Source organism: Tauraco erythrolophus, chromosome 22 (genome assembly GCF_009769465.1).
Source record: "Tauraco erythrolophus isolate bTauEry1 chromosome 22, bTauEry1.pri, whole genome shotgun sequence".
Classification (NCBI taxonomy): Eukaryota; Metazoa; Chordata; class Aves; order Musophagiformes; family Musophagidae; genus Tauraco; species Tauraco erythrolophus.
In genome coordinates, this window is record NC_141486.1 from 3584107 (window position 1) to 3602845 (window position 18739).

Below are 18739 nucleotides of genomic sequence, written 5' to 3' on the forward strand. Positions count from 1 at the left end.
CTCCCTTCCCTGATCTGTGTTCAGCTTCCTAAAAATCCCGACTATTCCCACAGTAAGTAACCCACCGGAGCGCACCCAGGCAGGGTCCTGACCCGGTCTGCCTGCCCGCAGTTGCCTACTACAAGGGCAGATGGTACAGATAGATGGAGCCCAGGACAGAGCAGTACCCACTCAGTAAGGTAACCCCACGCTTTCCATGGACTCTAACAAGGGGACACAAAGCATTTCCCTGTGCTCCAGAAGTTCCAAAACCAGGGTCACTCCAGCCTGGCACTTGTTTGGGCAGGCTGCAAATGTGACCTCAAGCCTGACCCCACAGCCATTGGGATGGAGATGAGAAAGCCAAGGCTGGAGTTGAGTATTAGTAGTGGAAATTGTTAGACAGCTTTAATATAGACAGTTGCTATGAGCTACTCCTATAAGTAAAGAAAATTCTGTGTTAAAGCCTCATGTTCCCTCTTGATCTCTAACTTCCAGTGTGATTAACAGAGGCTCTACCTAACTCTTGACCTGATTCAAGGGAGCGATGACAGGCTGCATTCCTGATCTCTGGTGCTTTTCGTAAAAAAAAAAAAAAAAAATCAGGTTTGTTCTGGTGACTGAAACCAAAATGTCCTTTACTTGAACTATTGTGCAGTGTGCTATACACATATCTGTTGGTTGTTCTTGGAAGCTTTGGGATGAGAGTTGGTATGTAAATGCCAAACATTATTAGAGCAGTGGCTGCTCGCTCGTTGAAAGCAGAGCCCTGGTTCCACAAGAATATCTGTTTATGAAGTAAATGTGCTACATAGTCTTCAGAAACAATGACATGAAGGGATTCAGGAAGGACCAGCTTATCATAGGGAGCTCTGACTTTCCATCTGCTCAGCACTGGACCTTTAGGACTTTCTTGGAGATTGTGAAAAATGAGTAAAAGATTGCAAAATAAGAAGGAAGGCTTGTAAAATGTGATTAGTGGCCACCAGCAGAAAACGTAAAGGATCAGTAACACAAGCCACTGCTTATTTAAAAGAAAGATGATCCATATTATCACAGAACATAGGCTCAAGAGATGGAGTTTCTAATCCCAGCTGTCACCCGGAATGATTTTGTTACTTTAAACAAATTATTGCATTTCTCTACCTCAGTTTTCCCATTCAGAAGATAAGGAAAATTATTCTGTTTGCCTATTTCATGGCTTCTTTGGTCACCATCAAGTTTCTTGAGGGGAGGCCCAGTGCAAGGGTTCTTGTCCTGCTTTACTTAAGCCCTTGGACGGGGTTTGGAGCGGTGCAGAGGGCTTGTGTCAGGGCTTTGACCAGAGTGGAATTTCTCTCTTCATTTTTAGGAAGCATTTTGAGGCCCAGAGGGGAAGCACTGTGCAAGTGCCAAGCAGTATAACTGATGGTTAAAAGAGCCCAAATGTATGTACCTTCCTACACCGATTTAAATTCTGGAGTAGACGCAAATGGGGTTTGCTGCAGCCAAACGAGGTTCTCATAAAGCGGCAAAGGAGATCCGTTTTACTTCAGGAACGGGTTCCTGAAAATTTCCTTACGCCACTTCTTTCTTTATCGCTTGACTTTTCTCCTTGTTACAATGGTTCAGACTGTAGAGTCTGGAAAAACATCAGGGTAACCAGGGCAGAGGGAATATCAGATGGAGATGAGGGATGGATAAGAGACAAATTACAGTACGTTTCTCATGGGTCGTTTGGCTCTAGTCTTGAAAAGGAGAGAGAAAAAAAATCCCAAAGTAGTAAAAGAAAGAAAAAGAGACAAAACAAATAAACCTGCCAGTGTTGCTGATTTCAAAGGTCTGTGAAATGTGCCTATGTGCTTCGTAATGCTTTGCTATTTTAGAGATGCGTCTTGAAATGTTCTGTGCTTTAATCCTACTCGCTGTCTCAGAAGTTAATTGTACAGTAAGATCACGATTCTCTTTGCCAAGGCTTTCCCTTTGTTTTCTTTTTTCTTCCTGCAAGTTGGCCAGCCAGCATATCTTTTCCTAGTTCTGTGTAGTTGGTTAGCTTAATTATTTTTTATGGTTGTGCGAGGAAACGGGGGTTTTCAGTTCTTGCTGCACGAGTGAACTCAAACGTTGCTCCACTCTTGGATGTAGACCTTGCAAAGAAAGAAGGCTTAGTGATCACGTATTTATGGTCTGTAGCACTGAAACTCTTTATAAATCTATATAAGGGTTATATAAAGGTGGGGTCTGTGGTATAAGAAGTGGGCAGTAAAGTCAGGGAGGATAAAGGAATAGAGGGAATAAATCACTTTGTGTACATTAACAGCCACCCCAAACTTTTGCCTGGAGCTCACACGGAATGTGTTTGACATTTGAAAATTTTTACGTCATCTTTTTCCCCATTCCTTTTCCCTGAGCCTCTGCTCTTTCTTATCCTGGCCAGAACCAGCAGCAAAAGTGCTGGGGGGGGGGAAATAAATAAATAAATAAAAAAATCTGTTTTCACTGTATTTCTGAATCTCAGCCCAGGTTTGTGAAGGATTTGGCAAGGATTTACAAACCTTTGAGAGAATCCGTGTGGAGATCTGAGGAAACCCGCCTCCCTCCTTAAAAAAGCAAGTTGTGTTGGCCAGAAATTGGGCAGAAATTGGTCGTTTCAACTGAGGTTTCCTTTGAGATTTTGGATTTGAACCTGAAGCTGCACTTTGAGAATCAAATTTTGCTCTGACTAACTTGAGATCTACACTGGAGCAAATACATCACAGTCAGCGCTGATACTTGTGTGCAGCCCAGTGAGAACAGAAGTTGGCTCAAAGTGCAAGCTTACATGAACCAAACAAGAAGAGGACCCAGAGGTAGGTTTGGAGTAGTCCAACCATCATGTTTATTCCAACCTGTTGCTGTGGTTCAGCCCGTTGAGTAGATATTGCATTTGCAACATCCAGAAGTTCTCTATAGGCAATGGTATGAAACACAGACATATTGTTTTTTAGAGGTCTTCTGTAAGAAAGTCAGTTAGGACTGAGCAGGGCTGCACCATTAAGGTTCTCTAGAAGACAACACTAATTTTTAGAATTTAGTAGCAAATAGTTTTCTTTATGCATGGGTTGGTTTATTTCTTTGAAGTCCTATAGATTTATAGTCCAAAACATTGCAGTAGAAATGTGCTTCTTTCTAGGACTGTCCTGCTGGAAAGCCAGCATTTCAAAGCAAATGGAACGAAACTGGTGACTTGACAATTGTAAAAATTCCCTACTTTAGACCAAGAAGCTGCTCTCAGTCTCTGTTGTGGGATAAAGAAAACCCAGACCCAAAGGATTCCCATATTTTGCACAGTGAATTATTTTCTTTCTATATTTTTTTTTTTTAATAGGGTGAGTAAAGCCTGAGTCACTACCATAATGGTAGAATTAATTCATTTTGGAAAAGAGGGCACCCTAGGATCAACAAACACCCAGATTTTTGTAGCCATGTGGGCTTTTATTTTGTTATATGTATTGCTTAGGGTTGGGCTTAACTGAAGGACCTGCCACTGGTGTAAAAAGAGCCTTGTCCAGCTTTGAGCAGCGAACCTGAATGCATTAGCAGTGTCACAGAGAGTGTCACAGAGTTCAACACAGGCTACCAAACCTACCCAAGAAGCTAGGTTTCTATTTGAACAGTTATCCTGATTATCTTTTCTTGGATTCTTATCGTTACTTTTTTTTTCTTTCCCCCAAACATTCCACCTTTCTTGTAACAGGAGATCAAATTTGGAGGCTGTAGAGGACATTTTGCTGCAGCGGATAAACCAAAATTCTCTAAAAGCTGCCAAGCCTACATGTGCTGACAGTGCTTGCAATTTATGCTTGTGGACATGACCTAGTGACTGCCTGGTTTGGATGCGGTTGGAATTACAGTTACATATTTGGATTTTAGTGTGAACACAGGCAGTGATCTGGATCTAAATTGGGACCTGAAGCCTTTCACTTGTAATATTCTGGCTCCGCTCTATTTCAGGCTCTGTCCCAATCACTGAAAGATTTATACCTTTATCAATAAATTATCATGACTTTTACTACACTTACACCAGTGTCTTAAATTAACACTAAACTAAATGTAGATGAGGTACGCTTCCTGCTTCACATGATTTATGGCAATCCGTCTGAAATGAGGAACAAAATTAAATTCTCCAGCGAAGGCAGATCTTTAACATGAGGTCAGGCAAAAATTTTATTACAAGTTCACTGCTAAAGAGGGTCTGTAGGTTGTCTTTTTTTTTGTTCAGGTATTTGATAGACTTGTAGCACTTTAAGCAAAAAGGAAGAAAAAAAATGTTAGAAATGTTTGTAGGTCTGAAATCTCTACTGTGTACTTTATGTCAGGTTGGAGGTGATAGACGGGATGAATGTAGCAGTTACATGGCACTGATAAGCTCTCAGCTTGAGGACTGTGTCCTCTTTTGATGACCCGCCTTTGAGAAAGATGTGGAGAGTGCAGATGAGAGCATCGGAAATGACCAGAGGTCTTAAAAAATACACCCAGTGGGGAGAGGCTGAAGAAATAAGATATTTTTAGCCTAAAAATGAGATGGCTTACACGGGACATAATCAGCTTTCAAATGAGTACTAGGTTTGATAAAGCTGGAGGGAATAATCTAATCTCCCTGTCTGTGGCAAATGGAACAAATAGTCGTGCACATCTGTTGTAGCGAAAAAAAGATTCAGGTAGACCTTCAGAAAAACTTATTGGTATTGAAAAATGGGCTACAGGTTGCTGGGGCAGTTACAGAGTCCTTGTCATTTGTGGCCTTAAGTATGAGCTAGATAAAGATTTTCTTGGTGTGACATACAAGAGATGCCCCTGCTTTGGGAAATCCTTTCCACACCTGTTTTCTGTGACTTTATGACAGAAGGCAAAAGGCAGTTTATAGACTGCCATCAACACTGCATCTCCAAAGGAGAGCTCCATGTCTTACCACTAAAGACTGAGAAATCACAGGGGGAAAAGCTAAATTACAATTGTGTGCATCTGCCAAATGGCCCCATTTCAAGGTCAGCTTTCAGTGCTGTTGAAGTCGTGGCTCTTGCCATTATCTTCAGGAAGAACATCATTTACCTCGAAACGGTCCTTGCTGTTCACTGCAGGTATTGAAAATCTCTAGGTAGACACTGCACCCGAAAACCTTGGGCCCCGTGTTGCTTGGGCAAACGGGACAGACAGTTGGCGAGTGCCTGTCCACGTACCGACTGTTGCAGTCTTTGCTGCTCGAATGAGTTAGTAAAATCAGAGCTGGAGGGACCAAGGGAGCACCACTGAGACATTTCAGCCACACCACAGTGGGAGCCACACCTGAACTTGTCAAAGGCTGCCAACAAGTGTTGCCAGGGCTGTCCAAAAAAGCTTCCTCTTTGTCTGCTAAATCATATACCATGGTTTAAGCTGGTCTGAGACCTCTTGTGAGAGCACCAAATAGAAACAGAGACAAGGAGTGTTGGTAAGGAGAGTGATGTGCTGGGTCCCTGTAATTCCAGAAGGTTTACTCTGTCCTGCCATATGCTGAACCAGCTAAATAAAAGATAGGACATTGCATGTCAAGACATAAAATAGAGACTTTTTGAGGCTGACTTCCCAATTCAGAAGATGCTGGCATTTTTGGTTTGTTTTTTTTTTGTTTGTTTTTTTTTCCTAAATTATGAAATGCAATGCCTTTTATCCCTAACAAACTCATCAGACAGTTGGAGGCCATACACCATAGTGAGCAGATAGCAAAGTTCCTACTCTGTATTTGGGTGGGGTCTTGCAAGTAATCCCTTAAGTACCCTGTTTGTTTCCTTGCTGTAAAGTGACACTTGTCTTTGAAGGAAAAAAAAAAACAAAACAAAGTCAAATAGATAACTCAGAACAAACAGCAGAAAACATTTCCTAATAATAAGGGCTGGAAGGCTCCATGTTCCTTGCAAAAAACAACCAGAAGTGCAGGAAGCTGCACCCCAGCCACGTTAGGGAAATGCAGGAAAGCCACTCTCTGACCTGGAAGAAAACAGAGGAGGAAGAGTTTGCAACCCAGTTACAAAACTAGACGTGATATCGACCAAGTTTAAAGGCCATTGTCAAATGTCGCTGTAGCTAAGCGGCCAAGATTTGTGGCTGGATTTGACTCTGGAGCTGAGGGCCAGCAGAAGGGAGCTCCTGGCAGTGGCCCCCGTGGGCGGGTGGGCTGCTGGCTGGGGGCTTCGCCTCGCCACCCAGAGACGAGTCATGCTGCGGCGAAGCCACAGCCCAAATTGACAGGAAATGGGCTTGAGAGATGAGACAGGCGCGGGGATAATGGCTCGTGGGACGGATGGGGTGGGTAGGGTGGTCGTGAGACGCTGCTGGATGAGTTAAAGACTCCATTAGACTGAAACTGGAGCGCTGTGCGGGATGCGTGTTACTGATTGAGGGCTGGGCTGGCTGCGTAAGGGTGAGCTGCTGCACCATACAGCTTCAGAGGGCTGTGTACACTGCAGCAAAGGCAAAAAGCAAACTGAAGCTGTGCATTGGACAAATAAGTCGATGAAAAGATCTAGGTGGGAACGTGCACATGGCCTGATATGATTTGGTGTCCCAAATGGCCTTAAACAGCCCATAGAATTACTGTGTCTAAACCAGATTCCAGCAAAGGAGACCTTTTATGATGCACTAATAGGATCATTAGGCTTTCTTGAGCAAGGCACGCTCACAGCATTGTATGTTTTTTCCATTACAGGAATTACATGTATTTTGTTGTGCTTCGGGTTTTGTTTTGTTTTCCACACAGACTTGCCCTGACAGTTCCCCCATTCAGGTTTATATTGGAGGTACCATCTCGAGCCAACGAATTTTATGAAATGTATTGCTGGCGCTCACGGAGAGATGCATAAGAGAAATATTCTAATGACAGTTGGAAAGGCTTTGATCCCTTTCCAAGACTGCACTCATGTCTTTGAAATGCGAGTTTGGCAGTGCTGGGAAGGCTGGGCTCTTTGGCTCTCATTGGCACGGGCCCATGTGACAGACATTATGTCCTCTATCAGGGGACCCACATAACCTTGGGAAGTGTAAGCAACGCTCGCGCGTTGCGTTGGGTCAGATAGTCTGGGCTGATAACAAAGCAGCCGCGGCAGCAGGGGGGAGTCAGCCTAGTCCAACACAATAACTGAAAACTATTTTGACCTGGTAACTGTTGGGTCTGCTGCCTGCGGCTACGTAGTTGGACATGAACTGCAAAAGAAGTTAATTTATGCCTCCTTGAGTGTAGGAATGTGGCGATGATGGATAGGGACAGGAGGTTATTAGAAACATGGGGAGGAAGGAGAGGATGGAATTCCAGCTTGTGTTTTTATCTCTTACACACACATACACACACGCTGGTTCCTTTGCATACATGTTCTTGGCTGTCTCATGCGTGTGCACAATCCAAACCCTCGCTTGCACGCTCACACCTCCGTTTGTGCATGCACACGTGGGCACGTGTTCACACGCTTACAAGGGATTTGCCTGAGCAAAGTGCTTGAGCGTGTTTATGTGTTGGGGGTTGCTGACCGCTTTTACAAAAGGGTTTGCATTTACTTCCTCCCGAGCATGATCCGTTTACACCTACTCCTGTGCAGAACCTTTGCTAAAGATCCTCTTAGCGTTCTGTTCTTACACCCTTTGAATATATTCCGCTCATTCGCAGACTTCGTCGTTAGCGGTCAGAGAAATACTATCAAACCGAGCTCAATTGACTTCGTACGATGGATTTGCGTAAGACACGAGTTCAGCCTTGGTGATGCACTGACATCACTGGCCAATTAGTTAAATGCTGTCTGCTCTGGATGTGGTCTGCTGTAATAATCCATGTACAAAACAGCCCTAGATGTTGAAGCACATAGCCTGTGTGCAAGTGAGAGGGCGATCGTGGCCACGCACTGAGGATATAAATGGGGATTGGATTGTGTAAACAATAAGCAGAGAGACAGCTGAGAACAGAGAAATATTATTTTAGATTATTTGAAACCATAAGAGAAGAGCGGGGATAAAAACAGTAATCTCAGGAGGGGAGTTTGATTATAGTTACTCCTACAGGGATATGCATAGGCCATAAAGTATCTGCATCCAGAGTCAACAACCGCGGTCTCAGTGCAGACAGTGGCCCTTTCCTTCCCGCTGTGATGCAAAACACACAAACATTTTTCTACTCAGAGGTACGCAGTGCTTCTGTTTCTGTCCTTTTCTGTCTTGCACGCAGTATCGCATCACTCCCACATTCTCTCTTCCGCTTTTGCTCCCTGACTTTCGCTGATGCTGCCACACATGCAGACATACACATGCACACGTCCTCCATCACGTGTTCCCCCAAGGCGCCTACTCTTTCGTTTGGAAATGCGCATTAGCTCTCGTGTAATTTTAAACTATTGCTCGTGGATGTGTGTAAGTAGAAGCCCGTGTTTGGAAAAGATGTTTTCAAATGCACAAAGAAGATCCTGGAAATAGATTTAGGCACAGCCTCAGAACATTGTGCAGATACACGCAGGACAAGCTTGAGGAGCTAAGGGGAAGATCTGTGTATTTTCCATAGATGTATTGGGAACAGTGGAGAGATGAGAAATGTGTAGAGGGTCACAGTGCTGACCTGTCCTTAAGAATCTCATCTGCGTTTGATTGGAAGATAAACACTGTATGGAATGGAAACATACCCTTCCACTGGTGTCCCCAAAGAGCACGTCTTCCTCCATGAGTCAGCGAGAGCCTGGGGACACCCAGCCATGAGCTATTTTGGAGGCAATGACTTCAGCAAGTGGCAGGGGAAGCTATTGTGGAAATATGAATGTGTTTTCCATTGGGGAGTCCTCCAGGGAAGGACAGAAAGATCTTGATGCTGAGCCAACTCCCCTATTTTTTCCTCACCCTTCTGGGAATGAAAGCCTTTCAAAGTATGCAAGGAACCCTGCTTACTGAATGTGAGCGCGTTGGGTTTGTGAGAGCTACGTGAGCCTTATACACATCCATAAACATATGGAAAGGGGGACTTTAGGAAGCGGGAATCAACCTGCTCAAAACCATTACGGTGTCCTTTCCCTACAAGCCAGTCAACCGTGCTTGACTCTATGTGATCTGTCTTTTCACTGTTTTTCTACCTGTCCAGTGAAGATAGTACAACTCATCCTTGTTGTAGATTAGATGTTAGAACAACACTTAATATCAAAAGACAACGTGAGCTGGAGAGAAAGAACCAATAGATTTACTCTTATGCTTCACTTTCTCTGGCTTTACTCTGAGTTAGAGCATCACGGTGCCACTGAAAGCAGCGTGACACCGTGGTACACACTTCGGCAAGTAGCTCCTGCTGTATTCCAGTATTGACAAAGTCTACTCCTTCAAAGGGATGCTAAAAGTGCTTCCAACGGCCATCAAGCTTAAGGGATTGGCCTTGCTTGCCTGGAAGCAGCTGGCTCTGTAACCTCCAAGCAACCCAAAAGCTAAGAAGAAACTCTGTTCATCTTGGAGGGGGGACCTAGGGAGCCTTAGCAATTTATGTCATGGTATGGTACCACTGCTGCGGAGATCTCTTGGCACAGCTTTGCTTGCTAGAAATAGCAATTCCCAGACAAGCATACTATGCCAGGGATAGACCGCGTGCATCTCATCACGAGTGACTGCCACTGGTGCTAAAGGAGAAACTTCATGAGCTGCTGTTCGTCGTTAGGCCAACCTGAAGATGTGAAATGTGCTATTGTGAAGGAAAATTAGAGGTAACAATAATAAACAGCTTAGCGGAAATGTGCAAGGTACCTGCTGATATAAAAAGATTTACTGACTGTAATACGTGGTTAATTATGCTCATAATAAATAGATTCTTATACTTATCTTAGGAATGTGGACAGTTTTATGTATTTACCTTGGATTTTGTGGCCTTAGCTAATCAATGGCCTGAAGTCTTTAGATGAGATTCACTATAAGAATGCGAAGTAATTGAAGTTCAGGAGTGGGTTATTAAAGTATTTCAGGTGACTGATACCCAGGATATTATAAGATCTTTGCCTGGATTGCAGCACTTCTTCAATACTTTGTTGCTTTTTCTGTCACCTTTAGAAAAAAAAAAAAGACACTTCTTTTTTTCTACAGAGCATACTTGGATGTCAATGAGCTAAAGAACATACTCAAACTGGATGGATCCACACACCTCAACATCTTTTTTGCCAATTCCTCTGAGGAAGAGCTGGCTGGAGTGGCAACTTGGCCCTGGGACAAGGAAGCCTTGATGCATCTAGGTGAGTGATAAAGATGTTTCTTCTTTGTAAAGCATTCTTTTGATGCACTAAGAAGGAAAGACAAATATGCGTTAAGCTCTGTTCTGATTTCTTATCGTTCCTCTAATATATAGTCAGGGGAAAAAAACTATTTCACGATTCCCAGATACTGGCTCACAACCAGGAAAATATTAGGTTATAAACCCAAAGCATATTATGGTATTTGTAGATGATGTCAAGCTGAAAGTATTTCACCTTTTAAGTGAAGCTACTTTACAGGGCATTCACTCCATGGGAGCACTTTGAAAAGAAGATTGCGGGGGATAGGTTGGGGTACGCTGGGCAGAAGTGAATTTTTAACCTTCTCCTGTTACATTCTAATCCTTAGTTCATTACTTAGTAAGTGTTCAATTAATTGTCCTCACAGATTATGATTAACATTTGTTACTATTTTTCTCTACCAATGTGCAAAAGAGCAAACTGCTGCGAGATTGTATTTCTAATGTTCATTAAAGTGGAACTGAAAAGAGTTCACTACCCTGCAGGTTGCCCTGCATGTTTCATAACTCAGTTGCTGAGTATGGCTGCTGGAACCCAGGGATCCAGACAAAGCTGTGCAACCTCCCAAATGACTCATTGCCCTGACACCTGCAGTGCCACTGGACCTGTGTTCCTTGCAAAATGTCAGATGAACCTCAAAAGGTTCAGAAGGCACCGACTGAGTCTCTATGCACGTCTCTTAACTGCACAGACTTCCCTGGGGCTGCAAAGCTGATCTGGTCATCTTAGAAGAGCAGGGATTCTCACAAGTTTTCCAGATATTTCTCCAGCTTGTCCAGACCTTTGTAGGCTGGAAATGAAGTCCAGTTTCATCCAAGATCAGTCTTTGTGAAAGGCTGTTTCAGCCAGTTTTTATATTACCCAGCCTCACATTGAGCAAAACAATAAGGATGTGGCAAATGTAAAGTCTAGACAAGGAGAGCAAATAGGCTGCTTGTTCTAAATCGTACTGTAAGTGCTGAACTGCAGCCCAAGCCTCAGTCAGGGAGGATTTTCCATGTTCAAAAATACATTACCCCAAAATCTAGAAGTTAATATCTCTTGTAGTCACCTGTCTCCATAGCTGAGAGAGGCTCCATGGACAGACCCAGCAGTTGGAGCTGGCTGCCCTGCTTCAGTTAATAAACGTGTTATTACAACAGCAAGCTCTGCAGCTGCTCTGGAAGAAGTGTGAGCAAACTTCCCTTCCCAAGGACCGGCACTGACACCTAACCCATCTCCTGCCAAGCTGGGCTGGAAGTGAAGCCACTTCCACTCTGACTTGCCTCCAGCCCCATCTCCATGGGCTCTTGCTGGGAGCACCCAAACAGATGCTGTAAATGCCTGCCAGTGAGCATTCCCCATGGCAACATTTTCTGGTAAAAACAAAGATGGATATTTTGTGGGTGCCTCAACCAGCACCCACGCTGCTGTCATCTCTATCACTTTGTAATACCACAACCCCCTTCTCCTGCCCTCGCCCCACAGTAACTTTGTTTGCTTCTCATTATGCAACAGTATGGGTTGCTGGTGGGAAACATTAGCCCTAAAGCCACTGCTGAAGTGAAATAAGGCTGCAATATAGCCAATCCTTCCTTAAATGAGTATTTTCACAGCTTCCCTTGGTGTTGCCATGGGAGGGAGCAGAGAACAAGGCGGGAGAGCTCCAGAGCATCAAGAAGAACCTTCTGCAAGAGGGCTGGGGCTTGCCCAAAGCCCTGATGAGTTCTTCTGTCACTTCGTTAAGCTAATTGTCAACATCATGCCTGAGCAAAACAATTTAAATTCAGCTCCTACAATGTATTGACAGAATTCATTGACCAAAAAAAGATCTCACGAGAAAAAAAGACACTAGTCAACAGTTTGAAGTTGACTTGCAGTGGGGAAAAAAGTAAAAATAAATAAATAATGGTCATAATTTCCTGTTATAATAGCCCTCCCAGACCTGTGCTTGGTCTGTAAGAATTCATCTTTAATCTTTTTTACTCTCTTCTATAAATCCAATATGTACTTAATAAAAAATATGAAATATGTCCTGTGGTGCAGATCTAAAGGCTGGGATAGAGATTGTCTGGGTGAGGGAGTTTATCTTTTCTGTAAAACTGCAATTGATTTAGATTCTTGACAGCTGTGAAAAATATAAATTTTCAACAAAGACAAAAATAAAATCTCCCTCTCCAGCTGCCTCAGGGCTGTCCAATGCCAGAACCATTTACCCAGCCTTTATTTTGAAGGCATGTCCTGCTGGGAAGTTTCACCCATGCTCCTGCCATTGGAAAACAAACTCTGGAATTATCTTTAGGAAAGAGACTCCCACAAAACAATATAGCAGGGTACTCTCTGGGTGTAAATGGCTTCACCTGGGTAGAGCCCAAGCACTGGAGACATCAGAACATGATTGTGTAAAGGAGGAGAGGGATACAAGGAATGTGGGTGTTGCAGTCGCTGTGTACTGGTAGGGCTGTATACAATTATTGGGATTGTGGAGAACTAGTGTAAGGACCGGTTCAGTGCTGTGAAAAGGATGTGCAGATGCTGCATGTGGCATTACAGGCCTGATGTTGCAGTATGATTAATTTTATTCACTTTTTTGTGTCTGTATTCAAATTTTCAGTTCTTTTTTTGATACTATGTGTTTGTACATACCCATGGGACTCCTCTCTGCTGCGTGTGTGTATTCACACATGCCCATGCACAAAGGGAAAGTCTTTTCTCTCTAAGCATGTGTCCTTGCAAGACATCCAAAGTGGTCCTTCCTCTCTCTTCAGCACTGGCAAAATTTCAGTTGGAACACTGAAATTTGTTGGAACACTGTATCATGTGTGGATGCTGTACTCGAAGGAAAATGTGAGACAACTGGTAAAACCAAAGGAGAACAACAGTCAGGGAGGTCTAGAAAAAGGATTGAGCTCCAAGGAAAGGCTGAATGGATTGCAGTTATTCAGACTGAAGGAAAAGAGCCTGAAGTGGGGATGATGACAATCTCGTAAAAGCTGATGAAAGGGGAGGAGAATCTTCTGTTTCTCATATCTGTGTGAGGCAGGACTTGAAGTCATGAACTTAAATTGCCAAAAAATCAATTCAGATTAGATCTGAGTTAAATCCTTGCAGCTGTAAGGACACTGAGTGCTGAAATTGGTTACTGGGGCAGTCGTGTCACCAGAGGTTGTAAAGACATGTTAGGCCAATCTGTGTGAGGGATGGTATAGAACTAATTGGTCCTGTGTTGTTTGAATGGTGTTGAGATGACTTCTTAAGATCTTCTCAGTCTTATTTTCCTCTGATTCCATGGTTATTGTAACCAAGTCTCCAGGCAGATGAGAAGGAAGAGTCTATGGTGCGTCAGAACCCAGTGATCTCATCTTCCCTGCACTACAGTCACTGATAAAGTTCCTCCTGCCAAAACCTTTTCTCTCCTCATTGTCACTAAATTATTCGTGTACTATATCCAAGATTTATTCTCCCACTATAACTTTTACAAAGCAGTCTCCCATTTTCATGGTAGGCAATATACAAAAACAGTTTGAAATAGAAGGCTTGGAAAACTTGAGGTCAACAAGCTAAATAAAGAAAACATGAAGCATATCATAAATCCATAGGTACATCTAGCTAAGCTAAAAATATAATTCTTATGATTAATTCAATATACTGTAAAGCCTCATTAATTTACTATTTGCTTATCTACACATAATTCATGCAACAAAAAAATCACTGTTGGTTTTCTTTGCGCGCGTTTAACAACTACGCAGTTCTTTTAAAATTATCACATTCTAGGATTTCATTTTTTTTGACACGTTAGACTTTCTGCATATTCATTAGTGGACTGTGCAGTTCAGATCAAACCAGACGTGTGTGAGTGCATGAACAGAGTGTGTTTCTGACAGTCACTTCCAGCTGTCTGGGTGATCAGAGCACATCCCACAAAAACCCATCCAGCCTTGGGCGTATTGTTTCCTTCGTCCAGCTGTTAGTTTGCAAATATTGGTGCAACCTACGACAATTTTTAGGATGTTTCAGAGGTTAATAGGCTTCTATTATATCTTTCCTCTGTGGAATAATATGCAGGGAGCGCTCCAGGTATGTGTTGTTTGATTCTTGGTGTCAAATGAATTGTTTACACTTACCTGGGCAGAATCATTCTATTTAAGTGCACTAAAGGATTTGGAATTGCGTAGTGTGAGGCAATTGCATGTAGGATTTTTCTTTGAGTTAACAAACCAACCAAACTGACCATATTCAGTGGAAAGACCGATTGTCACTGTGTTTTTGGTTTAGGACGTTGACTTTGTCCCGTGATTCCTCATCCTTAGAGCCCTAGACTAACGTTGGGATTAAACCTTGCTGTGCCATTTCTCTGGGCAGGCCGCGTGCCGGATTGTGCAAAAAGCAGCCTGTGCTATAGAGGATCCGATGAACTGCCAGGGGATCTGCCGTTAGGATGGTCTTCCTTTCCCTTTCTCTTACTGTTCGGAGGAAGACAAGGCAAACGAAGCTCTTCTCTTTTCGTCTTGCAGGTGGCATTGTGCTGAATCCTTCCTTCTATGGAATCCCTGGCCACACGCACACAATGATCCATGAAATTGGGCACAGCCTGGGGCTCTATCACGTCTTCCGGGGAATCTCAGAGATCCTCTCCTGCAGCGATCCATGCATGGAAACTGAGCCCTCCTTCGAGACCGGGGACCTCTGCAGTGACACCAACCCTGCTCCTAAGCACAAGCTGTGCGGGGATCCTGGACCTGGCAATGACACGTGTGGTTTCCACAGTTTCTCAAACACACCGTTCAGTAACTTCATGAGCTATGCAGGTACTTGGGTTTCCTTGGTTTGCTGGTGGTGCTGTGGTTGGGCAGGAACAAAGAGTAACAGTATTACCTCTGATTTCTACGGTCCATTTCACACAGGGCTTGGCTTCACTGACGTGTGCCCATTGGTCTAGGACCAGACTTGATGAGGGGTCAGACTTGATGGTCTCAAGCATCCCTTCCAGTTCTCCTGTTCTTTTTTCCCATTTTCCCCAACTTTACATAGTTCTATGTGATGCCCAGGCAGAAGGTTTGGAGGAGAGAAGAAATGAGATAAGCATTAAGAAAATGGCTTCTAAAGGCTCTACAGCAAATTTGACATCCTATTTCCCTGGGTTCTAGGTGCCTGATCTTTCAGGTCGTCTTTGAAAAACCCAAATTCAGAAATTGTTTACCTTCCCCCAAGGACATATTGAATGTTAGATGAATATTGATACCACGAAGGCAGTGTAATGAACCTGTGATAGGTAGACATCTAACGAAACACTGTTTGTGCCTCCCTGTGTCCGTTCAAATACTGTGTTTGGTGTTTGATTTGAAGCCACTGTTGTTCAGTTACAATCACTCACATCTGAGTTTCATCATCAGACTGTGAATACTGGGATAGTCCCTGGGTCAGGATTGCTCTTCTGGTCAAAGACCACCAGCGTGCTGTGCTGGTTTGTGCTGGGAGTGCAACTGCAAGGGGTCCATATCAGTGCAGTAAAACTGCCCCTTCAAGAGGATTAAGCTGCTTAAGCAAAAGCCTCATTTTGTAGTTATAACTCTGCGGGCTCTTGTAGGCACAGCTGTGTTGCTCAGGGGTGCCAGTTCGTGGCACTCCTACTAACAGAGCATAACACAAAGAGGGCATGAGCTCCTGTGACCCTTGCTCATCAGACGAGGGTGGAGTGGGGTTCTTGCTTGCACCCCTGGCAGTTTAAGGGGAGTTGAATCTGTTGTTTCCCAGAAATATCAGGGGATACCTTGGCTTGTATTTCCCCTTATTTTGGGTCATAGGGTCTAGCTGTGATGAAGATCTGTGACATTGAGCTGACAACATCAACACCATTTTAAAGGTGACCAATATACTTACTGCCACTGAAGAGCACCTTTATACTCTAGATGAAAACACAGATTGCCCACTCTAAAGGTCATAGGAGTGCTTATTCTGTAATAAAACCGCAGAGAAGCAAAGTGTTTAATGCCATCTGGGGCACAGATTGAAATGATTTACAACACAAATCAGAGAATGTCAGGGATTGGAAGGGACCTCGAAGGATCATCTAGTCCAATCCCCCTGCCGGAGCAGGACCACCTAGATCAGATCACACAAGAACACGTCCAGGTGGGTTTCGAACAACTCCAGAGAAGGAGACTCCACAGCCTCTCTGGGCAGCCTGTTCCAGTGTTCTGTTACCCTTACTGGGAAGAAGTTCTTCCTCATGCTTAAACGGAACCTCCTATGTTCCAGCTTATATCCATTTCCCCTTGTCCTATCATTGGATGCCACCGAGAAGAGCCTGGCTCCATCCTCATGGCAGTCACCCTTTACATATTTCCCTATGCTTTTATGCCCTTCATGGCACTAGCTGAAAGTGATGTTTAGATTTCATTTTATTTTTCTGTTAGTTTAGAGCGTGTTTTCAGGGACAAGCATACACATACCGAGTCGGCTCCTCAGCACGTTGGGCGCTTTAGTGCCTGCGGTAGGGCAGGGCAGAGAATCCCACTGCCTGATGCAGCGGCCTGGTAACGTCACACAAATAAGTCAGTGCCACTTAAGATGACAACATCCCTCCCCCAAATCTGCTTGTGTGTATGTGACAAAGGGTGGAGCGTGCGTGTTTTGAAACGCTGAGGTCTCTTCTTCCAAAGAGAACTTGCCTTGCCGATTCTCTGGAGAGATGAGATGGAGAGGCAGACCATGGAGATACCTATCTGCTCACTACGTGCTGGTGTTCTGAGCAGAAACCTTTTTTTTTCCCTTGAAAAATTAAGTGACACGATAGGTATCTCTAGAGCTCATGCATGAATCTGTTTGCTTTTCTGTTGTTGCCAGTGGAATAAAAATATATCAGGGTATCATATTGCTGTAGGAATACCTTTGAAACATCTAGGTTGAGGTCATGCAGCTCTAAACATTGCCTTTCTTTCCTTTCTGTTTTGCTGCTTGTATACAGCTTGATCATATTGTGTTTGTCTGTTTGTCTCTGTCTGACATCCGTCTGTCCAATTACTCCCCGTTCTGTAGCAAAACACTGACTTAAACTTTTCTTTCCCTGAAATAACAAGTTAAGATGTCCAGCAGGCTGAGAAGTGTGAGAAATTGGACTTGTAAATTATTTTTTACAAGTCCAAATAGCCATGGTGTTCCCGAATAAAAAGATAAGCTAGTCTTTTAGACCACTCTCCATGAAATCAGCAGGAATTCTGTCTCTGTATTCTGTTGGAATAATCATCCCAGCAAAGTCTTTTGAATTTCTCTGATTATTACTTCATCTGAGGATCTCGAAACTTTCTTGAAATCAAGTGATCAAGTGAAATAGCTTTCTCCCTCACCTCTCCTCCCTTCCCCTCCCCCAGGACACAGCCTGTGCTGATGTTTAAACAGATTGAGAATGCAGGTCATCTTTCTCCTGTGCCATTGTCTCGCTGCTTTGTCCTATATATACTTTATTGTTCCTTTATGATGGCTATTAAGGGCCTTTCTCTCTTTCTGGGCTTCCGTGAAGAATATTTATGGCTTTTACAGCATGTTTAGGGATAGACCATTGATAATTATTGAGGAAATCAAGAGGTGTCATATCAAAGCAGCTTTTTGCATACCCGCAGGGATTTGTAGATATTTTCAAGCTGGTGCTATCTATCTATCTACTGTGCATGTTTGATGAGGAGAGGTTCACAGTGGAATTAGGAGAGACACTGGCGAACATGTGAACTGACGTGTCCTTACTGTGGTAGGACTGCATTTGGGGCTGTAATTTGAGCAGGATCCCAACCGAAGCTGTCTCCTTTTGCTTGCATCTCTGGGAAGATGTGGTAAGGTTTTAAATTAGCCCACAAATTCGCACTTCTCTTTAGAACAAATCCCTATTTTTTTTGGTTCCTCTTGAGTTCCACAGGGCAAGGACTTGCAGACATCAGAGCATCTAGTAATGCTGTTACAGTGTTGAACTGCCAACTTGCAGGCACGCAAGCAGCTCCCTGAACAGCCTTCGGTGACCTGCATCTTCCCAGAAAAGCGTCTTACTTGACCTGTGCGAAACCATCGTGTTGCTGGTATCGCGGCAGCGTGCAGAGGTCCCGTCTGGGACTGAGCTTTACTGGGCTGGGAACTCCGCAGGCACATGTGAAGAGACACTCTGTGTTTTCAGGAGTTTTTCATCTGATGGGAAGAGTACCAGAAAATGGTTAAAGTGCTAGCAATAAGTTCTTCAGCGTAGCTTTTCTGGGTGGCTTTTCACAACATATTTATTCCTTCTGTGATCTGCACAATAGAAAAACAGTAATTTTCTCCTTCTCCGGGGCATTGTAGTTGTAAGGACCTATGGTGTTCAGAGGGTAGTAGATGTGTTCTTGTTGCCAAATTGTGGTGAAACAGATGACAACAGATGAAATGAGAAGTGGATATTTATGAGGAATTATCCAGCAAAATTATTTCTCCATTTTGAATGAAAAATGAATTTGAAAAATCAAAAATGTTTATGGGAAGATCAGAAAGAGGCT

General features: G+C 43.6%; 1 protein-coding gene across 1 annotated transcript in view; it reads left to right on the forward strand.

Moving 5' to 3' along the window:
* PAPPA (pappalysin 1) overlaps nucleotides 1-18739 on the forward strand; it is a 178370-nt gene that overhangs the window by 42249 nt on the left and 117382 nt on the right. The window contains 2 exon segments of the mRNA XM_009986772.2: nucleotides 10063-10208; nucleotides 14741-15034. Of these exon segments, the coding sequence (XP_009985074.2) occupies nucleotides 10063-10208; nucleotides 14741-15034 (440 nt within the window).